The following is a 22,969-nucleotide window of genomic DNA, read 5'->3' as shown; positions in this document are numbered from 1 at the left end:
CAGGAGGAAGGTAGCTGAAATGGGAAACAAAAAAACAATCCATCTCATCTGACCAATAAACTCATATGCATTTGCTGTGCACCCTAGGTTTCTATGGTGACTAGCCTATTTCTAGTATAAAATATTCCCTTGGGTGCAATAGAGATGAAATATGCAATGTTAGTTTACCAGCCTTTAGTATACTGTATATTTAATAAATGTAATGTCCTGTTATTTCAACAGCGAAGCTTAAAGTACAATGTCCATCACTTAGATTATTTTACTTAGCAGTTAGCAGTGAGGTTGTGAACCACAAAATCAGTGTTGGTAATAAGGTTTGATGTGGCGCTTGTTCATGGCACCACACTACAATCTCTCTTTAGATTATGCAATCGTAATCCTTATTAGGATTTGGCTAAAACTGCCATGGCAACGAAAGAGACTGAATGGGAAGTGGCTTTGCAGTGGGGGAATTCCTCAATTAAATTAAAATAGGCTACCAAGCATACCGTTTTTTTGTTCACTTTGGGGTAGGATTGTCCTTGTGCGTAGCGATGCTGTCTCGACTCAACCATTGCCGTGGTTGGAGAATGTGTGTCCAGGGAATAACGGGAACGGTGATTCGCTAAAGCGTCTATTTGGCAGGTTGTATGTAGCCTATTATCTGGGAAGCAGGCTGGAGTATATGGAGCAGGGTGACAGCCGGCGCCTCTCCAACTATACACAGATACCAAAATAGGACAGCGGTGTGCTGCAAAGGTCCTGAGAGCTAATTTGAGGTTAGTGTCTGCGAGCGCCTGTTTCAGTCCAGAAAGCGCAATTCATGCCATTAGACGGTGGAAAGGTAAGCGTGAATGAGGGAATATGGATTTGAAGATTAATGGTTGGTACAATGTTGTGAATAATGTTTAGTAGTAGAGAATCCAGTGGTGTGAGAGTAGAAATTCATGTCCTGTGCTGATTACTTGAGAGCCTTTATTGCACTCTCAGATCGTAGCCTACTGATGTGTGTATAGATATAAATAGCCCTAATATTGTAGTAGCCTATGTTGTGGTAAAGATGGAAGCCAATATGTAAAGAAAGCCATTAAAAGCTATCCGATTTTAGTTGTTTCTAGGCCTATAGTAAATAAAATGGCACAAGAAATGAATGCCACAAATTATGAATGATATGTTCTATCTTCTCTTCATTTTCTAGCCACTATGTCAGACAAAGGAAAAGGAAGCTACATTTATGACTTTTGTGACGTCGCCCATCCAAATGAACTATTGGATGCTCTGAGAGAGTTCTACCTAGGTGGCATATTCACCGACATCACCCTACAATGTGCCACGGGACAGGTATTTTACTGTCACAAGGCAGCATTGTCAGCCCGCAGCTCTTATTTCAAAGTCATGTTCACAGCCGACATGAAAGAGCGGTCAAACAACCTCATCAAACTGACAGGGATTGATTATGACGTTCTGAGTGCTTTGGTGAACTACGTATACACTTCCAGGGTGAACATCACTGAGACAAATGTACAGAGCCTGCTGGAGGCAGCAGACCTCTTACAGTTCAGCTCAGTGAAGAAGGCTTGCGAAGACTTCCTTATACGCTTCCTGGATGTGGACAACTGCCTGGGTATGCACTCTTTTGCTGAGCTGCACATCTGCCCTGAGCTGGAGCGGGAGGCACGAAGGGTAATGCTCAGCAGGTTTGAGGAACTTCTACAGCAGGAGGAATTCTTGGAGGTGGACTACGACAAGCTGAGTTCCGTCATGTCTCTTAAGAACATCAACGTATGGAAGGATGAAGTTCTCTTGGATGCGGTGGTCAAATGGGTCACCTATGACATTGTTAACCGTATTGATCACGTTCAGGGCCTACTCTGTTGTGTCCATCTTGAGCTGGATGAGGTGCACTTCAAGACTGCCCTGGATGGACAGAGGCAATGCTTACTGGGCAATGAGGGAAAAGTAAGGTCATTGATTATCAACGCTTTGAAGTCCAACTGCAAAGAGACTTCAGCGAGCAGAAAGAAACTGTCCTCAAGCATGTATGTTATTGGAGGGTACTACTGGCATCCGCTCTGTGAAGTCCACATATGGGATCCAATAAGCAACACATGGGTGCAAGGAAAAGATATGCCTGACCAGACAAGAGAGAGCTATAGTGTATCTTTACTGGGGGCAAATATTTATGTGACTGGGGGTTATATGACTGAGACTATTGAAGCCCTGGACACAGTTTGGATTTATAATGGTGATTGTGATGAGTGGACTGAGGGATGCCCCATGATCACTGCCAGATACTACCACTGTTCTGTGGCTTTACACGGCTGTATCTATGCCATAGGAGGGTACAGAGGGGGAGCTATACAACTTGACACTGAATTCTATGACCCCTTAAAAAAGAAATGGTTCCCTACAGCCAACATGATACAAGGTATGAAAACATAAACAGAACCACTATACAGAGGAGTTAGTTACAATGAGTAGACACCTAAGCAAACATGCAGGTCTGTGTTGCTCTAGTATTGCCCTTGAATTTGTCCGTTTCACATGGTTGGGCCAAAGGCTATCTTGGTCACTCATTCACTATTTGATTCTTAGCCATTGACCTGAAAATAATTACTTTCAAGTTATTCTGCATATTAAAATAACATGCAAATTATTTTACTGAGTAGCACTACTGAAATCAGTATTGCTTTGGCTGTTCACTGTTTTTGATCAAATGCTTCCTCTTTCAAAGGTGTAGGAAATGCCACTGCGTGTGTCATGAATGACACAATCTATGTGACCGGTGGCCACTATGGATCCAGAGGAAGCAGCACCTATGAAAAAGTTCAGGCCTACAGGCCAGACATAAATGAGTGGAACATTGTAACAATCAGTCCTCATCCAGGTATGACAGATTTTGAAGGAAGTGGGCATTTTATTTTAATTTGTATTCAGTAATATTTAGTAAGGAAATCATTGTATTCATGCTTTCAGAGTATGGCCTGTGCTCTGTTTCTCTGAACAACAAGCTGTACTTGGTGGGAGGACAGACTACAATCACAGACTGCTACGATCCAGAGAGAGATGAGTGGAGGCAGTTGTCAGTGATGAAGGAGAGGAGGATGGAGTGTGGTGCTGTAGTGATCAATGGCTGCATCTATGTGACCGGGGGATATTCCTATTCAAAGGGGACGTATCTGCAGAGCATTGAGAAGTATGACCCAGAGCTGGACACCTGGGAGGTTGTGGGAAGCCTCCCCAGCCCAGCAAGAACACACGGATGCATTTGCATTTACAGTGTGTAGTGTCTTTTAATGTACTTTTACAACAAACATCCACTGAATCCCATGGATGCAGTTCCTTCGTGCCATACGGCCCGTGAGTGGTCGGGGCTGTGTATGTGTGACAGGTGCTAAGAATCTTTTTACAAAAAGTTACATTATTTATAATATCTTTTATACCCAGTTGCCCAAAAATGAATGTTCAGTGGCAAATGATTGCTGCTGGTTTAATATTACAAAAAGAGCACATCATTTTCAATCCACTTACATCTAACACTGGTTCTCATGCACTTAACATTACCAGTTGTGTAATTTTGGCTTAGACAGGTTAACTTGGTAGAGCTCTACATATGCACGCAGTTTTTAGACAAATCTCTACATTTGAAGCACAAATGTCATCAACCATACATCTGAATCTTGGGGTTTGGAGGATGCACAATTATTCCGGTTTCCTTTGTTTAGACCTCTGATTCTGAATGTAAAAAGAATGAACTACAACAGCTGTCGGTAAAAACCAAACTGATGATTATGAATGCAAAGATGTATAGGCAGAAGCAGACCACTGCCTAAACATTGCAACAGTCTGGGGTTGTTTGATTCAGTGTGCACCTGATTTTACTTGATAAATGTAACTTTAAAGATGCAATATGCAGAAATTGCTTCGCCATTTCCTGGTTGCTGAAATTGTAATAGTTCGCCTAATTTCAGTTTATGTGACAAAACAAGGAAGTATAGTGTAGAGAATCATTGTACCATCTAAACCACTGTGAACCTTTTCAATTAACAAAAATATTGTATTTTCAGCTGTTTGAAGGTAAAATATGAGGGTGGGTAAAAACAGAGTTGGGTGCTGTGGAATTAGTGAGGGTAACCAGAAGTGGTCTTGTGAAAGTTGTTTGTGTTTCTGCTGGTCAGAGCGAGCAGGCGCTCCGTGTTAAACGAATGTGGGCAAGAGATGTAAATTGTTTTGCTCTCAAGAAAAGGGAGCAATTGAAAGGAGTGATTACTGGGATAGCGGTAATTGTGAAAGCTGGCAGGTTGAGTTTTCCAGGATTAGAGTAGTACAGAAGTTGTCATATGGTGAGGCAGTGACGAAAGTAGAAGAAGATGGGTCAAGGGGGAGGGATCCTGAGAGGAGTGTTGTGAGTAGTAGATATGTACCAGTACATAGGGATGAACCAACAAGTGATATATGTTTCAGTAAGATTGGATTTTTGGCATTTATAGTAATGGTTATGAACTGTACTGCAGGGATGGAACATATGTCACTGAAAATAGAGGTTGTGGTGGCAGCTGCAGTGCGGTATTTGAGTGTGTGTGACTTGACATCAGAAGAGTTACAGGGTGTGTTAAGTGGTGGTGTCCCATCATTTCAGACTGTTGGCCTGAAGTAGGACTAAATATATTTAAATAGGGGAGTATGGTATTTTTATTTATACAATTTAAAAAAAGTGAGTTTAGCGTTAGATGGTAGGGTATTTGTTGTATTTCTACATTTTAGTATAATTGAGTTATACTCCAGTCTAATAGGTGGCGGTAATGCAACATTTATTGGATGCCAACCACCGTTAAACCTCATCGAATGAGAATTTAGACGGCGCTGCACAGTAGTCTAGGCTGCAGTGCAGAACGTAAAACCACAGTACAATGAGACAGATATTTCACTGGATGTATAAATGTGAAGCATCCGCTTTGGCATTTCCACTCACTGCCAAATATGGTAGTGAGAGGAAGCCCACTGGCGGGCACTGAGAGAAGATGGAACCAGATGGATTTTGGCCAACATTCTGCAAATTTTCTCATCGATGAAACAGTTGCTCTCAATACAGATTTCTGTTCCAAAAACGAAAATCTACTATGAACAGAGTGGACTAAGTTTAGTAGACTTTACCCTTCGCAAAAGTTTTTAAAAATCGCGCTGTGTAGAAGGAGTGCAAAGGCGAATTGAGTTGTTGAACACAAGCGCTTCACAGAGTAGGCGTTCCCTAACGGACATATGCAGAATTATTCTAGAACGCGCCAATAAGATCTCGCTAGCGTGTGCTTGGCTCTGCCCACGTCCTTGCTTGTTCTGCCCACTGTGACTAATTTGTTCCATTGGAAATGACAGGCAGTGGTCTTACTTGGTTTAGTTATACATCTTTGGTAAAACAGCACACCAAGGCAGTTTTGGCCCTCAACGATCTCCGTAGCACGCAGGACAACCCACTTGCTTGCCAACGTGATTTAGCGTGTGTGGAAGAAAGCCTTCTGATCAACCTGAATTTCTACAGGTAGCAAGTCAATATATCACAGTAAGTAAATATATTACAATTAACCAGCGTTTAATCTTCCAATGCAAGTCATCTTATTTGGTATAGAATTGTCCTATCTTGTATTTTAGAGGCCCGTGGAGAAAGAAACAGTTGCACGCTAGCTAACTAGCAAGCTAACGTAAAGAGTTAGCAGACAGCGAGGCATTTCATGTACGTGCTGGACACGCTGTAAACTGCCCGTTAGGCCTTGTCTTCGTTTGAATTTAGAGGCTGTGTTACTGTAACCACTAGTGAAAGCAATTAATTCACATGGGCTTTCTATAGTACTATGTAGCTTGCTAGGCTGGGTAACATGACTGTCTTCAGTCAGTAGTGAAAACGTGGGTAAGCAAATGCTTTTCCACACGCAAACTTCATGCGCTTGTCCGTTGTGTAATTAGCGGTCACTGTTAGTGCATGTCCCTAAAGCATTTTCCATTTCGTATGTGTTGCTTATAAATCAATAATATTGATTTGTCACATTTTGATCTAATAAATACTCCATTGACTTATTCTTTTCAGACTCATCATGGCAGAAATTAAAGAAATGACTGAACTTGAGAAGAAGGTGTCTCAACAGCTTGAGGTATTATACTGTAACTGTATATTCAAATATGGTGGTATATACTGTCAACTAACCTGGATAATGCTGATTTTCCCTGATTGACACGTTTTTATTCATCTTCAAAGTACTACTTCGGTGATCACAACCTTCCAAGAGACAAGTTCCTCAAAGAACAGTTGCAGCTCGATGATGGCTGGGTGACTCTGGAAACCATGCTCAAGTTTAACAGGTTTGTGCAATTTAATTTTATTAGTTGAAGCTTTTGACTTGGTAAGGCCTACATACATGTTTATTGTTTGCTCTAACATAATTCCTAACTTTCCCCTCATTTTCAGGCTGAAATGCTTGACAACCAATCACAGTGTAATTGTTGAGTCTCTGAAGAAATCCCAGACTGGCCTTTTGGAATTGAGTGAGGATAAGACAAAAATCAGGAGAATTTCAAGCAAGCCCTTACCAGAACTGGACGACAAGTACAAAGAGACCCTCAAACACAAATCTGTGTACATTGTACGTTGAATTTTCCAAGATTCGAGATGCACCTAATTACAGCTGTTTGGAGCCCTGTGTTTGTATGTTAAACATTTTCTATGATCTTCCAGAAAGGTTTCCCATTGGAGACAACCCTTGATGAAATCGAGGGGTGGCTGAAAGGGAAAGGCGTCATAGAAAACATTCAGATGAGACGTGATATCCAAAAGAATTTCAAGGTGATTCAGATCAACTTTATTATCCCACCAGGGGGAAATTTATTTGGTCATGTGCTTAAAAGACGGTACATGAAAACACAATGTGTGTAATACAAAACACTCAGCATCTCCATCCATTTTCAGGGCTCAGTATTCCTGGTTTTTGACACTGAAGAAGCATCAAAGCAGTTCCTAGCACGCACAGACACCAAATCATTCAAAGAAAATGAAATGATTGTACTTTCAAGGTAGGTGGAGGCTAAGTTACCGCTACCAAGTCTAATAGGACCTATTGATACTGGTGAAAAGGCTATGAATAGAATTAACTCTGCTCTTCTGTTTTCAGAGAGGACTACCATGCAAAGAAAACAGAGGATAGAAAACTGTTAAAAGCAGAGTCAAAGGCTAAGGCTAAACAGTGAGCACATTACTGACCTTTTAATCATGTTTTTTTTTCTGGAGGGTATTTTTATGGTAAAGTAAATTGTTCCAAATTTGTTTTACAGTGACAAGGACGAAAAACAAAAACAAGCAGAGGAAGAGGAAATGGTAAGATCTCTGGAAGTGCTATCACACATCCTTAAATGAGATTGTTTTGAAAGGGTTGTTTACATTTTGAAAGTAGCATTTGTTATTGGACAAGTTTGTGTAGCACCACCACCAATTTAAGCCATGTTTCTCCTGTTTGCTTCTATTGAACAGGACCCTATTTGTATATTTCTTTCCAAAACAGGGAGGTTTAAAGTTGTTCTAATGGTCCGCTGCTTTATTTTACACTGTAGAAATCTCTGGACGAGCAGACCGGATGCCTGTTGAAGTTCTCAGGCAATCTTGACAGTGTTTCAAGAGAGGATTTTCACGAGGTGTTCTCAGGTTATGGTCAAATCAAATGGATTGATTTCACCAGGGGTGCCAAAGAGGTAGTAATTGCAGTGTAATAAACATTTTGAACCACCCCTCAATTACAAATGAATGTCATAGGAAATAATTATTTTCTATCTTAAAGGGTACCATCCTCTTCAGAGTGAGTGCCAAGGAAGCTCTTGATAAGGCCAAGGAAGCAAGTGGAGGAAACTTGAAAATTAAAGGCGAAGACGTTACGTGGGAGGTGATGGAGGGAGATGCTGAGAGGGAAGGTCTGAAAAAGATAATTGAAGACCAACAGGAATCTCTCAACAGACGTCGAGGTGGTAGAGGTAACTGATTTCAAGGCGCTTATTTTTCTCTTCATAATGTCATTTCTGATCTGATGGTGCATTTCCTCTCTTTACAGGTAGCCGAAAATCAGGTGGTAGAGGGGGGAGAGGAGGACGAAGGGACAGGGGTGGACGTGATGGCAAATCACACTACCAAGGCAGAAAGACCAAATTTGATGATAGTGATAATGATGGTAAGAGTACTTATGTTAATCACGCAATATAATAATAGGATTCTGCTGAGACATGTCTGTCAATTATAAACTTTGGAACAATTGAGTATCTAATCTTTTCCTTCTAACTTCCATTTCTCCAATAGCACCTCCTAGCCCGAAGAAGCGAGCCCTGGAAGGAGTGTGCAAAGATGCTGATGCTCCAGCTGCAAAAGTTGTCAAAACTGAAAATGGGTCTTAGAAATGTACTAGCACGTCTCGTTGAAGCATTTTATTTGAAAAGAAACCCATTGAAAACAACTTTATTCCATTCCAGTGGACGCTTCATGTTGTGGAAAACCGTAGAAAGTCCACCTTGATGTCAACCTAGAAAACAATTTAGAATGGAAAGTGTTCAGCCTTATCAGTAATGTGGTGTGCTTCTTACATTGTCAATACCTATCAATTTCAACCCTGAACATTATGGGACTTCTTATTTAATATGGATTTCATTAGTTGTGTTGACTGCATCTAAACAAATAATTTAATTTCAGCAGGAGCATATTACGCCTGTTTTAGTCACCTCCATACAAGATGTGCATGTTACAAGAAACTTGTTAATCAGTGCCATTCTTTTTTTCCCTCAGTTTTAATCAAGTGTATACGGTTGAGTCCTAAATCATAGATCTTGTTCCTTTTACTTGTGAATAGGCATTAAAGTTTTTTGATTTTAAGTCAGATTCTCAGAAGCATATGTTCAAAGCACTTGGCAAAACAATTTACAGACTTAACATTTTTCTTACCGATTTCTTCTTGTGGAACTTGTAGGACGCTGGCAAGTCATATCTTAGCTCTGTCAAGGAGAGAAACACTGTCAGGTTTGAGTTAGGTGTACTTGTTCATCACCTCCACTGCAGTGTTGTAGTTGAGTCCCTCTAGCTAAGTCAGTCACCGGTGGTAGAGTTCCTATGGCTGACTATCGAGTCCAAGTGCTCAAATCTGAGTCACTGGGTCGGAGTTAAACAAAAAATACATGAACATTGGTTTGCGCACAAAGTGAAAGCAAAATGAATGATTTGGGGGTCTTTAGACATTTTGGTTAGTGCTGGTTGTTTGCCTCTTTATATGGTAGATATCTGCCCAGCAGAAATGTGGTGGGCTGATGGGAAGATTTGTGAGCATTGAAGTAACGCAAAGATTTTTCTCCTGTTACCCAATGGTGATAATTGCCTGCAATAGCCTATGAAACATGTCCTTCATACGCAGGCTCTCACAATTTAATGTTCAACATTTGTCAAATCAATGTTTTGAAGGGATAAATTCTCTAGACAGTATTGGCTATTGCTCCTGTCAGATTGATGAGATTATTGTCAATAATAAACATGCTCTCAGCTCAAATGTTTGGTCTTCACCCACTGATATGTAATGTGACATGTTTTTTTTGCAGAGTGAAAAGTAAAAGGAGACTTGTCAGAACCTGGCTATGGGATGCTGTGGGGAAAGAAAGTGAGCGAGATGACAAATTCAAACAGCCAACCTTTCTATACTCAAGGGGAAAGAATGAAATTGCTAGACTGTTTTAAAAACTTAATATCAATTTTGTTAACCAGGCAAAGCTAAATAGTAGACTGGTGTTTACGAGGAAGCAAGAATTGCTTGAGAGGTGTGTAGCCTATGATTGGAGGCGGAGCCTTCCCACTGCTAGAGAACAACCCTCGTTGCTCTGCTCACCCAGTGCTACTAATAGCTTGCCTATCAAGTACAAGTCACAGTAGTAAGGTGAGTCAGAAGTAATAAATCGAGACTCGAGTACTACAACTCCATTGTGACATTTCTGTTACCTGCTATTACTTCCATTTTTACTCCCCAGTCACTTGCTTTTTTCTGTATGTGCTGCAATTAGGCAAAAAGAGGAATTAGACAACACTTATGACAGAGGTTGATGAAAGAGTAGTACACCATGGAGTGTTCTGACAACTTACGCCTCGTGTTGATGTTTTGTGAAGGGAATATACTGCTGTTGTTGCCATAGTTAAAGCGGTCCTCAGAAACTGCATGTCCATACCTTTATTTTTGAGAAAGCAATCAAGGTTTATAACACATCAATTGGTTGTTTTATTACCTTAAAATGTGATCTCACCTTGGTTGTGTTTGGTACCAAATGGAGGATTCATGATCACAGTGTCAAATTTCTTGGCATATGCATGGGATCTCAGGGAGCACATGTCACACTGGATCAGGTCTACGTTGGTCAACTCAAATTCCTCAGAGTTCCTTTTGAATATCTCCAGTGCGTCTTCATCAATGTCAAACCCAACACACAAACTGTAAGAGAAGAAGGTGAGTGGTTAAATACTCCAGTACAATAACTTTTATTCAGACAGTTGGTGTTATTTTCTTACCCTGCATCAAGCATTGCTGCTCCAATGCTAAGAACGCCACATCCGCATCCCAAATCTGCAACCAATTTGCCCTCGATGTCATCAAATGTGTTGTGGATTGTATAAAGCATACATGCTGAAAAGACACATGTTTAAATTGCTAAAATTAGACTCAGCAATTTCAATTACAACAAAATTCAAATTGGCATGCAAACAAATCGTGAAGAGCCAGTAGGAGGTTTTGGCAGATTGTTGTAGTTGACATCTACGTGATGTCATATGGATGAGTCTACCGTTAACAACAAACACACGTTTGTAATGTTATAGCTTTATTGGGCCACCTATATTGATTATTGTGGAGTAGTCTTACCTGCAATGTGAGGGCTGGTTGGATATTGTTCAAGAAGAATCTTGGGTTCTTCAAAGGCGTCCACTTGTTGAAGACAACTTTCCAACTCTTTCAGCTTCATATTGGCTGTATAGCAAACCTTGACCTGCTACAGCTAACGGTACATACACTCAACGCCGAGAGCCCTATCGGGAAGATCACGGATATCAAGGAAGCTAGATTGTACTCGATAGCTGCTCCCTGTAAATGCAATCCAAGACTTGGTTTTATTGTTTACCTTCTGCTGGCCACATTTGAGCTAGAATATGGCATAGAAAGCTAAATTTCGCAGCACACACCTCTTCAGAGCCCCGGGGATGGTGTACAGAGTGACACTTCCGCATTAGTGGGGTCTCAATGAAAACAATCCGAAGTGGAACAGACGCTAAGAAAAGTAGTACAGCTCTATGATCATGGTGTTTTTGCAATACAAAACATGCATAACATTTTCTGATTCCGCTAGTTACTGTCACCACTGGCATTGTCATTTCATATTTAGGGATTAGCTAGGTTAATGTAATCGTGGGTTGTGATGGTTTGTCTATATAACTTTTGGTGTACAAAATTGCATGGTCACGGTTGATCAGCTGCCTACTGGACAGCAGTAGCCGAAACTACTACACAGCTTGATCACCTGCCAAACTGGATGTGGATTTGCAATGAAGCCAGGTCAGTGTGTTTGAACCAATGATTTATATACGTCATTGGTTTAACACAATAGACGCGGAACACTAACAGTGAACACAATAACCAGATGTATCGCGAGAAATCACGAGAACATAGCAACAGGACAACAAAAATACATTTGTGTACAAGCCAGAGTTTATGATGGCGGCGTTGCTGCTACGCCGGGACAAGAAATCTACTGCTGCTCATTTAAAGTCAGACCTTAATCGGACTGACAACAGCTCTGGTGTCCGACAACTTCAAGAGCTGCTTGATTCTGTTCTTAATCCAGAAAAGCCAGCGGCAGACACCGAGGCTCTTGACTGGTGTAAATGTCTAATAGCAGGAGGAGAAGGTTTCGAGGAATTCTGCAAAACGGTCCGGTCCTATGACAATGCTACTCTATGTGGCTTGGTTTGGACAGCCAATTTTGTGGCATACCGCTGTCGGACTTGTGGCATTTCTCCTTGCATGTCACTCTGCGCAGAGTGTTTTAACAACGGCGATCACACAGGCCATGATTTCAATATGTTCAGGAGCCAGGCTGGTGGGGCCTGTGACTGTGGAGATAGTAATGTCATGCGAGAAACTGGGTAAGTCCTTAGCATAAGAGCGCTAGCTAGCTAACGCCAACTGGCTAGCTAGATTGTAGTGACATTTTCTAATGAATTGATAATACTTAATAACTGACATAATCAAACAATTTTAAAAAATGTATGGGGCCTAGTATGGGTCATAATGCCTAGTTTGCTGGCAAACAGCTAGCTCGTCATGATAATGCCTAGTTTGCTGGCTAACAGCTATTTCGCAAAGTTCTACCTAGTTGGGAGTATGCTGCCTTACTGAGTCTAGTTTATATAGCAACTGTGCCGTTTTGACAGGTCATTTTAATTTTACTCACATCTGTCACTGAACATGCTATTGATTGAAAAAAACATTAGTCTTTTGATTTAGCTATACAAAACCCAAACATGTTATTTTTATGGGGGCACTAGTTAGCCTGCGTTTAGACAGGCATCCCAATTCGGATATTTTTTTTCACGAATTGGAGCTCTGAAAAAGCTCTGATTATTGAAAATACAAATTATTTGGAAAAAATAAATGAATTGGGCGTTAGCTAGCTAACAAAACACCAGAGGCTAGTTCACGTCCCTGTCATAGGACCCAACCCCAGCAATCTAGTCAAGTACACACAGCTTTGAACAATGGCTATAAACACAGCAGAGGTGTATTTATTACGTCTCGCAACAGAAACAGTTTACCTTTAAGAATCAAATTGAACAACTTAATACTTGCATTTTATATGTTTGCATTTTATATTCTTAATGCAAATACTGTGCTATTGAAATGAACTAATCCTACAAGGTTTCTAGGATAATACAACAACAACAAAAATCCCTGCAGAATAACTCGATCACATGTAACAAATCAGCTCATGTTTAGATTTAAAGGGCGACTGCACTTCCTGATTTGGCCTCTTTAAAAAAAAAATATTTGGTTAATTAAGAAATGTTAGAGGCCATGGTTCAATTAAAACGTGAGTTGGTTTTGGGGTGTGGTTTGATGTGGGTGTGTGTTTGCAGGTGGGAAGTTATTATTCTGCCAATTAGCTTCAGTCTGGTGTGCGCCCTTTGCAAAGTTGGATTGACTTTGGATAGCCTATCTCTGGGGCTATTTAGGGACCACCAATAAACAAGACAATATTTTCATTTTGTGCACCTTTTAGTTTTCTTATTAAATATTTCAATATTGGGGCCTCCCGGGTGGCGCAGTGGTCTAGGGCACTGCATCGCAGTGCTAGCTGCGCCACCAGAGTCTCTGGGTTCGCGCCCAGGCTCTGTCGCAGCCGGCCGCGACCGTGAGGTCGGTGGGGCGGCGCACAATTGGGCTAGCGTCGTCCGGGTTAGGGAGGGTTTGGCCGGTAGGGATATCCTTGTCTCATCGCGCTCCAGCGACTGCTGTGGCGGGCCGGGCACAGTACGCGCTAACCAAGGGGGCCAGGTGCACGGTGTTTCCTCCGACACATTGGTGTGGCTGGCTTTCGGGTTGGAGGCGCGCTGTGTTAAGAAGCAGTGCGGCTTGGTTGGGTTGTGCTTCGGAGGACGCGTGGCTTTCGACCTTTCGTCTCTCCCAAGCCCGTACGGGAGTTGTAGCGATGAGACAAGATAGTAATTACTAGCGATTGGATACCACGAAAATTGGGGAGAAAAGGGGATAAAATAAAAATAAATAAAGTATTTCATATACAAATATTGAATTTTTAACTCAAAATACATTAAGTCATTGAAATTTGGATTATTGGAATTTTATAATTGTCCTATGTACATGGTGTAATTTAGATGGTCTGTAACTAGCCCCATAGGGATTACCAAAGTCAACCCACATTTACCATGGGCATTACGATTGGGTCTTGCAGCTGCACTCCGAATTGATGATTACTTGTGGGCAGAATTGAAACGAACCAAACCTTCAATTGTGTTCTGACGCAAGTCACGACCACAAGTCCCACAACTCAGTTTTGGATGACAATGACTTTATGACACTATTTACACTTTAGTCAATTTTGACAGAATAAATGCTTCTGACTCGTATCGTTGCCACATAGGTTCTTTTCTAAATGAGAATTCGTTTTTTAGGGGCAGTTGCTCTTTAACATATCTTTTTTGCAGCTTACTCCCCACCATTCCTTTAAGTTATTAGTTTACTCTTCTGCAGTTATTTTTTTCTGATGGATGACATTGCATGACATTTTATTAAAGGCAGTAAGATATACTACTAGCCTAACTTAAAATGCACATCTTGCACTATCAAAGGAAGAGAAAATACACTGCTTGTGTCCATTAGATAGGTTGTCCTGTAATTGTTCCCAAATACTTCCACAATTTATTTTAGGTACTTCTCTTGGTTATGAAATAAACTTTTTTTTTTCTTTTCTTTTTTTTTTAATTTTATCCCATTTTCTCCCCAATTTTCGTGGTATCCAATCGCTAGTAATTACTACCTTGTCTCATCGCTACAACTCCCGTACGGGCACGGGAGAGACGAAGGTCTAAAGCCATGCGTCCTCCGAAGCACAACCCAACCAGCCGTACTGCTTCTTAACACAGCGCGCCTCCAACCCGGAAGCCAGCCGCACCAATGTGTCGGAGGAAACACCGTGTACCTGGCCCCCCTTGGTTGGCGCGCACTGCGCCCGGCCCGCCACAGGAGTCGCTGGAGCGCGATGAGACAAGGATATCCCTACCGGCCAAACCCTCCCTACCCCGGACGACGCTATGCCAATTGTGCGTCGCCCCACGGACCTCCCGGTCGCGGCCGGCTGCGACAGAGGCTGGGCGCGAACCCAGAGACTCTGGTGGCGCAGTTAGCACTGCGATGCAGTGCCCTAGACCACTGCGCCACCCGGGAGGCCCTTTATGAAATAAACTTATATGGATGTTGTTCTGTCAGGTTTTGCAGACGGCATCGGTTAAGAACCGGGGAGAATGTTCCTTCAGTGCCCCGAGACTTACTACTGATGTCAGAGATGGTCCTCTCTCGCTTCATCATCTGTATCATACAGTACCTAAGGGATGGATACACTGAACCAGGTGGGAGAAACAGCATCGCACTATGTCTACAGAATACCCTAAAAGCACCTGATTGCAATTAAACAGCCCTCTGAGAACAAAACATGGTGGAGAAAGTTGTAAAATAACTATCTTATGTAGGTCATTCTGCTTGTTTTCATGAGCCCTTCTGACACATTTTAATTTCACAACTTTTATCATACCTTGCTCTCACAGACACATCAACTGAGAGGGACCTACAGAAGGTCTTACAGCAGCTGGAGCCCCAGATCTCCTTCCTAGAAGAACTGACGAAGATGGGCGGAGCAATGAGAACTGTGCTGACAAAGATCCTAACGAATCAGCAAACATTCAAGGACCTGAGCATGGGTAAATATGTCTGTTTCCACTTACTCATAGTGCCATTGAGTGATTTGTTGTTCTGACCGGGAGGGAGAGAAACTATCAAAAGGTGACATGATACGAATCAATATTGCCAAACTATAATAATTCAATGCTCCACACAGGCTAATGAATGTCTGATAGTTTAATACATATCTCATATGTAAATATGCCCTTTAGGTCAAGAAGAGAATGTATTTGCAAAAAAGAACTACGAGAACTACCTGTCAGCACTGAAGAACTCAGGCCTGGTGTCTGTGGAGGAGAAGGCCCAGACTGGGGCTGCAGAGCCCACACGAGGGTCTGAGACAGGGGCTCTGGGCTTACTGGGTAAGACCTCATCCACTCTTTAGGAGTTGGAACTCAAAATAAGAGTCCCTGATAGCATGCCATTTGTTGTAGTATGGAAACATAATGGAAGTAGTGTTTCTCAATGACTCATTAATCAAGGGAAAAAATGAAGTAATGGCTGCTGTCTGTCTCTGCTCTGTTTTCGTTAGGAGCCGCAGCACCATCCAGCTCTGGGTCCAATAAAGAGGTATGTGAATACTGTTTTAGAATAGTTAGTCTTTCTTCTCAGTATTGAAATATAGATACAGTAGTTATAATACTTCCCATGTTTTTCTTAAAGGAGGATCAAGATGGGGGGCAATCTATTGGACAGAGAAAGAGGGTGAAACTTAGTAGCACAACCAAAGGTAATTTACATAACATGCATTACATTCTATGTAATGATGAATGATACACTGATTTATAAAAAAATAAAAAATGTATATTCTGTCCTTAGATCCATCCATTATGGACTCCCTGAAACACAAATGTTTTCTGGAGGAGTTGCTGTTTTGGACAATAAAGTACGAGTTTCCTCAGAAGATGGTTACTTTTCTACTGAACATGCTGCCAGATCAAGACTACAAGGTATGTATTTCATGTTGTAGCTAAGTGTAGTGGCTCTGCTGCATTTATTTTTTATTTTTAGAGAAGCTGTTATGACTGCAGAATGTAGTCAATTATTACCTGTTTGATTGTTGTGCTTTTTTGTTGTTGTTTTGTAGATCACCTTCACGAAAACATTTGTTCAACATTATGCATTCATCATGAAAACTCTGATGAAAAGCCAGGAGTCGGATACCATGTCCAACCGCATCGTACATATCAGTGTACAGCTGTTCAGCAATGAGGACTTAGCACGTCACGTGACAGAGGAGTGTCAACTACTAGACATCATGGTCACTGTCCTCCTCTACATGATGGAGAGTTGCCTTATCAAAAGTGAACTTCAAGGTGAGCTGTGTTTGAATGACCATACTGATGATTGTTTGAGTGACTTTGTGAATCTAAACTGCTTCCCACACTACCAACCCTCATTGTGTTCGGTCACTCTTTTTTTTGTTATTTTCAGATGAAGAGAACAGCCGCCACGTTGTGGTCAACTGCAGCGAGGCTCTGCTGAAGAACAACACTTACTGGCCTTTAGTTAGCGACTTTATTAATATTCTCTCACACCAAAGTGTAGCTAAGAAATTCCTGGAGGACCACTCACTGCTCATGCTGTGGATGAGCTTTGTGTCCTTCTTTCAAGGTAATTGCCTGTGGATTTAAGAATCTGAATGGTAGTGGTAGCTGGGACTGTGATATGTGTCAGTATTTGCCTCAAGGATGACTAATCGTTATTCCCTGGTAGCGTAGCTGGTGTGATTTTAGTCTGATCTATTGGAGTCATGTCCTATCATCTGTCTCTGTTAAAGGCCCAGTGCAGTCAAAAATGTGATTTTTCTGTGTTTTTATATATTTATTCACTGAGGTTGGAATAATACCATGACATTATGAAAACGATAATGCCCTTTTAGTGTAAGAGCTGTTTGAAAAGACCGCCAGAAATGTCAGCCTGTTTTGGTGGGATGGAGTTTTGGCCTGCCTAGTTGCATCACCAGGCGATAAATTGGTTAATAGACCAATAAGAGTTACAAACCTCTGCCCATAATGGCTAGTTTTCCATTTTTCCACTCCCCACTCAGACCACTCCTAAGAAAATTCTTGCTTGGGGAAATTGCTCTTTGCTAAGATGCTCTTTTTTTGTAAGGTAACCAGACATTTTTTTGATATTGAGAGAAAAACGTCTGCATTTGCCCGTTAGTATCTGCTTAATCATATGACGCAATATTAGTCCTCTGTAATTCCCTTCCATTGGTGGTAGTCACTGCTTATTTAGCTGGTCACTATTTGTTGTAGCTGAGCAAGGTGTCCAGCAAAACAGATGTTATGGTACATTGAAGGCAACTTTTATTTTACTCTAATAGGAATTTAACCTGACAAAGACAATTACGGAGCATGTTATTCCTTGTGCTCGTTCAACATTGTAGCAGGTGGTGCAAGCAACTGCCAACTGACTGCGTCATAAATAACTACTCATTATTATTTGTAGATCAGTCAGTCACCATTTACCCACAATACCTCATGGATTTGATGCTATCAAACACGGACCTTGTCTCTATTAGAATTGTCTGTGCAGCACTCCTGCTATGTGGCCACCATAACCCTAAAAATAACCCCTAGCCGCAGATACTGTTGGCTGGAGTATCTACTTACTTAGGCAAGATGCAGAGAGCATAGTGCCACTATGTTATGGTATGAGTGTAGGCTGCCCTTACATACATGGGATTCCCCCCCATTCTTAGACTTATCTAGATGTCAACAAATATGCTTTCCCGGGTTAACACTGTGTTGTCTTTGTGAATGAGACCACTGTAATGCTATCTGTTACGTGATGACTCACCCTGAAAGCTCTTGCCTGGTCCTGTAGGTATGAACTTGAATAAGCGGGAGTTGAGTGAGCACGTGGAGTTTGAGTCCCAGACGTACTATGCAGCATTTGCGGCCGAGTTGGAGGCCTGCGCACAACCAATGTGGGGTCTCCTCACACACTGCAAAGTCAAAGTGAGTCCAATATCCCTCTTAAATGTAATGCAGATCACGTTACGGCTATTTGACATTCAGGTGTTAAGCACAGAAACCGAAAATGATTATACCACAAATCGTTGTTTATTCGCAGGAGACACAGGAATACACCAAGACGGTGGTGCGCTACTGCTTGGAGACTCTTCAGATCTGGTTTGATGCCATTGGCTTTGTGGACGAGGTAACTCTGCAAATATGCACAACAGTCAGGAAGCATTTTGTAGACCGACGTTTCCTTTAGTGTTTATCTGGTCTCTGTTTCTCTGTAGCTTGCTCCAAATCAGGTGACGTTTCACCTGCCACTGCACCGTTACTACGCCATGTTCCTAAGCAAGGTATGGCAGATCTACAACACTAAGTTCTGTTCCTGGTGCTTAAGCCCTCTTTGTAGTGAGTTGACTGTGTCTATTATCTCACAGGCAGTGAAGTGCCAGGGGCTTGACCTGGAGAGTCTCCTCCCAGACCAAGAGATGCTCATGAGGATCATGGTCCATCCACTCCAGATTCAGGTATTGCACCAATAAAGGACCATTACACATGCCATTTCAATGCCTTGATAATGCCTGACATATCAGAAGAAGTTGTGGGTGAATAAGGTCCCGCAATGTCTAAAAAGGAAAGGCTGACTTCCCCCGTATACCCAAACAGTTGTTAGTCTCTTACACACATAGAGTGCATTCGGAAAGTATTCAGACCTGAGAACAGGTTTTTAGATAAAAAAATTTAGCAAATGTGTAAAAAATGAACATACCTTATTTGCATAAGTATTCAGACCCTTTGCTATGCTGCTTGAAATTAAGCTCAGGTGAATCCTGTGTCCATTGATCACCCTTGATGTTGCTACTACTTGATTGGAGTCCACCTATGGTAAATTCAATTGATTGGACATGATTTAGAAAGGCACACACCTGTCTATACAAGGTCCCACAGTTGACAGTGCATGTCAGAGCAAAAACCAAGCCTTGAGATCGAAGGAATTGTCAGTCGAGTTCTGAGACAGGATTGTGTCGAGGCACAGATCTTGGGAAGGGTACCAAAAAATGTCTGCAGCATTGAAGGTCCCCATGAACACAGTGGCCTCCATCATTCTTAAATGGAAAACGTTTGAAACCACCAAGACTCTTCCTAGAGCTGGCCTCACAGCCAAACTGAGCAATTGGTGGAGAAAGGCCTTGGTCAGGGAAGTGACCAAGAACCCGATGGTCATTCTGACAGAGGTCCAGGGTTCCTTTGTGGAGATGGGAGACACTTCCAGAGGGATAACAATCTCTGTAGCACTCCACCAATCAGGCCTTTATGGTAGTGTTCAGACGGAAGCCACTCCTCAGGGACTGGGAGACTAGTCAAGATCGAGGCATAGATGAAGGGAGCAAAGCACAGAGAGATCCTTGAGGAAAACCTGCTCCAGAGCACTCAGGTCCTCAGACTGGGGCGAAGGTTCACCTTCCAACAGGACAATGACCCTAAGCACACAGCCAAGACAATGCAGGACTGGCTGCGGGACAAGTCTCTGAATGTCCTTGAGTGGCCCAGCCAGAACCCGGATTTGAACCTGATCAAACATATCTGGAGAGACCTGAAAATGCTGTGCAGCGACGCTCCGCATCCAACCTGACAGAGCTTGAGAGGATCTGCAGAGAAGAATGGGAGAAACTCATCAAATACAGGTGTGCCAAGCTTTTAGCGTCATACCCAGGACTCGAGGCTGTAATCGCTGCCGAAGGTGCTTCAACGAAGAGTAAAGGGTCTGAATACTTAAGGAAATTTTATTTTTAATTATTTAGATGTTTTTACTGTCATTATGGGGTATTGTGTGTAGATGAGGACAAACTATTTAATCAATTTTAGAATAAGGCTGTAACATAACAATGTGGAAAAAGTCTAGGGGTCTGAATACTTTCCGAATGCGCTGTACATGAGTAGGAGTCGTCGACTGACTGTTTAAGGGGTTCCTGTGTGACTGTGTACTCTGGAGGTTCCTTAATATTTGTTCAGTGGAATGTATACAGTAGGTGCAAAGCAGTTTATGTTAATGTCCCTTGTGTTTTCTTGTAGGCAAGCCTGTCGGAGATCCACAGTAACATGTGGGTCAGAAATGGTCTGCAGATCAAAGGACAGGCTATGACCTACGTGCAGTCTCACTTCTGCAACTCTATGATCGATCCAGACATCTTTCTGCTCCAGGTATATACTACCTCAAGGTGATTACAACATTAGGATTGTTAGGTCCTAAACAACATTCAATAATTGTTCTTCCCAATCTTTCGACAGGTGTGTGCCTCAAGGCTAGATCCAGACTACTTCATCTCTTCAGTGTTCGAGAGGTACGGTCGACCCTTTTGGGAAAAGTCCTTTTGACTTGTCATTTTTCGCCGAACTTCATTGACCTTGTTTATCATCACCTGTTGAATAATCCCATTTTGAGTAACTAGATGACGAGTAGCCCGGAGGTTTTACTGGCAGTAACATGTATTTCATATCCAGATTCAAAGTGGTGGACCTGTTGACCATGGCCTCTGTACACCAGAATACTGTACTTGACGGTGAGCAGGAGAGGCCAATGCTGGAGGGAGCCTTGACGTTTCTCGTCATCTTGTCCAGTCTTCGCATCCACTTGGGTAAGTGCAGATGCAACAAGGGAGAAGGAAATTCTACCTGAACAACAATTGGAATGTTTGCATATCATCTTGACTATATTAGCGTTATTCATCGATTTTTATACATTTGTACTGAATATTTCTCCCTTTCATTGATAGGCATGGCAGATGATGAGATTCTCAGAGCCGAGATGGTCTCCCAACTGTGCATGAATGACCGTACCCACAGTTCACTGTTGGACCTCGTATCCTCACTGTTTTATCAGCCTCACAATTCACAGTATAATTAATTGAACGTCCTTACCCGTGGTCAGTATGTTCTCACTTTGATTCTCATAATGAGTTGTTGGTAGCTGGATATTTGGTCTCCAGATTTTCTGTTGTCAGTAACTTTTTCTGAAGAGCTAGTTTTTTATTTTCTTGTTAACATGTGTAATTGAGATGTCCCTGTTCTACAAAATGGAAAACCCACCAAAACACCTTGTTTTCATCTGACCTCCCCATGTTGGTACATGTGACTTTGATTGTGACTAGTTTAATCAATGTAAAATTGCATCATGTAACACGCATCAGTCTTGCCATTTTCATTTGGGATTATTTTTTATTATGCTGCACATTTGCCCGGGTACATACTTTCCTGAAGTGAATATTCAGATTCCTGAGAATCCCAACCCCAAGAGTGGGATTGTGCCGGGAAGTTGCAGCTTTGAGGAGATGCTGTCTGCCGTGGCTGACTTCAAAGCCCCCGTGTTTGAACTAGGGGGTTCCATGCAGCAGGGCATGTACACACCTAAAGGTAAGTTGTCTATTGTAGTTCCTGGCTTGGGATGTGTTCACTAGGTAAAGAACGGAACTAAACTGTGAGGGACCAGGATTTGTGCAATAGAAACTAGTTTTCACTTCAAAACATTTTACAACGGTGCAAAAGTTTTTGCTACGGTGTGTGACTAATGAATAGATGCTGTCCGAAAGCTTTGTTGGATCAACACCAAGCATATTGTTTTCATTCAACATAATCACTGGGGCTTTTTCCCCAGTCTACCTTGAGAGGGCACTCATGCACCACAATTGACTCTAGTTCTACCCATGCAGAAGCCTAGGGACTTGCACAATTCACAAGTCTCAATCAAGACGAGGTCCCTCTTGAAGACTTCGTTATTGTCCTGTATACGTTTGAAATTTTAATGCCCTTCAGGCAGTTACATCACTACCTGTTTGTCTCCCCTATTACCTAATATAGGGCAATGCCTCAGCTGCTGAGAGAAGTGCATTTTTAAGTCCATGGCTGTTATAAAGTATTGTGCCTTTTTTTTTTTTTTTTTACAGATCAGGATTTGGCTCATTAGGTGACCTATCCTAATGTCAGCCTTGTGCTTTTGTTTTAACTTGAAATTGGCCCAATTTCCAGTCTAAATGTTTTTTTGTGATGGAGACCTGATATACTCTGTATAATGTTTTGAGGCCATTCTGTGCTGATATGATTGTTTTGTTGGTGGTTTTATTAACCCTTATTTTACCAGGTGTGTTCTCAGTCAACTTATTCTCATTTACAGCAACGACCTGGGGAATAGTTACAGGGGGATGAATGAGCCAATTGGAGCTGGGGATGATTAAGTGGACATGATGTTATGAGGGCCAGATTGGGAATTTAGCCAGGACACCGGGGTTAACACCCCTACTATTACGATAAGTGCCATGGGATCTTTAGTGACCACCGTGTCAGGACACTTGTTTAACGTCCCATACAAAAGACTGATGTTGTGTGGGATGGGGGGGTGCATGGAGACATTGGAAAGGTTTGTGTGTAGAGATGGTAACAGGCAGAACCGCATTAGGTTTGTGTCATTGGAGGTGTCAGATTGTCATTGCAATTCCACATTCCCTGTCGTTG

General features: G+C 42.0%; 4 protein-coding genes across 7 annotated transcripts in view; 3 read left to right on the top strand and 1 right to left on the bottom strand.

The window, feature by feature from the left end:
• Positions 1 to 29: 29 nt before the first annotated feature.
• klhl23 (kelch-like family member 23) lies at positions 30 to 3,888 on the top strand. 3 transcript variants are annotated; one of them, XM_055870584.1, is made up of 4 exons: positions 30 to 758; positions 1,178 to 2,407; positions 2,714 to 2,866; positions 2,956 to 3,888. In XM_055870584.1, exons 2-4 carry the CDS (start codon positions 1,183 to 1,185, stop codon positions 3,264 to 3,266), a joined length of 1,689 nt encoding a protein of 562 aa, XP_055726559.1. In that variant the 5' UTR covers positions 30 to 758; positions 1,178 to 1,182; the 3' UTR covers positions 3,267 to 3,888. The 3 variants fall into 3 exon arrangements, with proteins under 3 accessions (XP_055726559.1, XP_055726558.1, XP_055726560.1); XM_055870583.1 differs by having other exon boundaries at positions 30 to 823; XM_055870585.1 differs by having other exon boundaries at positions 30 to 823; positions 2,991 to 3,146.
• Positions 3,889 to 5,353: 1,465 nt separating this feature from the next.
• Positions 5,354 to 8,872, top strand: LOC129816291 (lupus La protein homolog B-like). Its single transcript, XM_055870587.1, has 12 exons — positions 5,354 to 5,536; positions 6,059 to 6,122; positions 6,227 to 6,330; positions 6,437 to 6,611; positions 6,704 to 6,811; positions 6,935 to 7,038; positions 7,137 to 7,208; positions 7,297 to 7,339; positions 7,573 to 7,710; positions 7,797 to 7,986; positions 8,064 to 8,180; positions 8,306 to 8,872. The coding sequence occupies exons 2-12, from the start codon at positions 6,066 to 6,068 to the stop codon at positions 8,398 to 8,400; spliced, it is 1,203 nt and encodes a 400-aa protein (XP_055726562.1). The 5' UTR covers positions 5,354 to 5,536; positions 6,059 to 6,065; the 3' UTR covers positions 8,401 to 8,872.
• On the bottom strand, positions 6,822 to 11,269 carry mettl5 (methyltransferase 5, N6-adenosine). Its single transcript, XM_055870588.1, has 7 exons — positions 10,890 to 11,269; positions 10,541 to 10,655; positions 10,279 to 10,463; positions 10,121 to 10,203; positions 9,980 to 10,031; positions 8,942 to 8,991; positions 6,822 to 8,525 (listed from the first exon to the last, which is right to left on the bottom strand). Exons 1-7 carry the CDS (start codon positions 10,987 to 10,989, stop codon positions 8,484 to 8,486), a joined length of 627 nt encoding a protein of 208 aa, XP_055726563.1. The 5' UTR covers positions 10,990 to 11,269; the 3' UTR covers positions 6,822 to 8,483.
• A 49-nt stretch (positions 11,270 to 11,318) lies between these two features.
• The window catches only part of LOC129816288 (E3 ubiquitin-protein ligase ubr3-like), a 44,529-nt gene continuing 32,878 nt past the window's right edge, over positions 11,319 to 22,969 (top strand). For both annotated transcript variants that reach the window (XM_055870582.1, XM_055870581.1), the window contains exons 1-18: positions 11,319 to 12,166; positions 15,024 to 15,163; positions 15,359 to 15,511; positions 15,704 to 15,853; positions 16,024 to 16,061; positions 16,155 to 16,221; positions 16,311 to 16,441; positions 16,579 to 16,807; positions 16,926 to 17,105; positions 18,327 to 18,460; positions 18,576 to 18,662; positions 18,751 to 18,816; positions 18,901 to 18,990; positions 20,537 to 20,665; positions 20,753 to 20,805; positions 20,966 to 21,099; positions 21,238 to 21,323; positions 21,733 to 21,874. In XM_055870582.1, the coding sequence (XP_055726557.1) occupies positions 11,733 to 12,166; positions 15,024 to 15,163; positions 15,359 to 15,511; positions 15,704 to 15,853; positions 16,024 to 16,061; positions 16,155 to 16,221; positions 16,311 to 16,441; positions 16,579 to 16,807; positions 16,926 to 17,105; positions 18,327 to 18,460; positions 18,576 to 18,662; positions 18,751 to 18,816; positions 18,901 to 18,990; positions 20,537 to 20,665; positions 20,753 to 20,805; positions 20,966 to 21,099; positions 21,238 to 21,323; positions 21,733 to 21,874 (2,443 nt within the window). In that variant the 5' untranslated portion in view covers positions 11,319 to 11,732. The remainder of the gene's footprint in view (positions 12,167 to 15,023; positions 15,164 to 15,358; positions 15,512 to 15,703; positions 15,854 to 16,023; positions 16,062 to 16,154; positions 16,222 to 16,310; positions 16,442 to 16,578; positions 16,808 to 16,925; positions 17,106 to 18,326; positions 18,461 to 18,575; positions 18,663 to 18,750; positions 18,817 to 18,900; positions 18,991 to 20,536; positions 20,666 to 20,752; positions 20,806 to 20,965; positions 21,100 to 21,237; positions 21,324 to 21,732; positions 21,875 to 22,969) is intronic.

The sequence above is a fragment of the Salvelinus fontinalis genome, chromosome 19 (assembly GCF_029448725.1).
Source record: "Salvelinus fontinalis isolate EN_2023a chromosome 19, ASM2944872v1, whole genome shotgun sequence".
Lineage (NCBI taxonomy): Eukaryota > Metazoa > Chordata > Actinopteri > Salmoniformes > Salmonidae > Salvelinus > Salvelinus fontinalis.
Note: the sequence above shows the minus strand (reverse complement) of the source record. Positions and strands in the feature narration are given on the sequence as shown.

Coding starts and splice junctions, on each gene's coding strand:
- klhl23 (XM_055870584.1), top strand. CDS start 1,183: ATGTCAGACAAAGGAAAAGGAAGCTACATTTATGACTTTTGTGACGTC. Junction 2,408..2,713: donor TACAGCCAACATGATACAAG/GTATGAAAACAT, acceptor CCTCTTTCAAAG/GTGTAGGAAATGCCACTGCG. Junction 2,867..2,955: donor AACAATCAGTCCTCATCCAG/GTATGACAGATT, acceptor TCATGCTTTCAG/AGTATGGCCTGTGCTCTGTT.
- mettl5 (XM_055870588.1), bottom strand. CDS start 10,989: ATGAAGCTGAAAGAGTTGGAAAGTTGTCTTCAACAAGTGGACGCCTTT. Junction 10,656..10,889: donor AACCAGCCCTCACATTGCAG/GTAAGACTACTC, acceptor GTGTCTTTTCAG/CATGTATGCTTTATACAATC. Junction 10,464..10,540: donor GCAGCAATGCTTGATGCAGG/GTAAGAAAATAA, acceptor CTTCTCTTACAG/TTTGTGTGTTGGGTTTGACA.
- LOC129816291 (XM_055870587.1), top strand. CDS start 6,066: ATGGCAGAAATTAAAGAAATGACTGAACTTGAGAAGAAGGTGTCTCAA. Junction 6,331..6,436: donor ACCATGCTCAAGTTTAACAG/GTTTGTGCAATT, acceptor CCTCATTTTCAG/GCTGAAATGCTTGACAACCA. Junction 7,209..7,296: donor TCAAAGGCTAAGGCTAAACA/GTGAGCACATTA, acceptor TTTGTTTTACAG/TGACAAGGACGAAAAACAAA.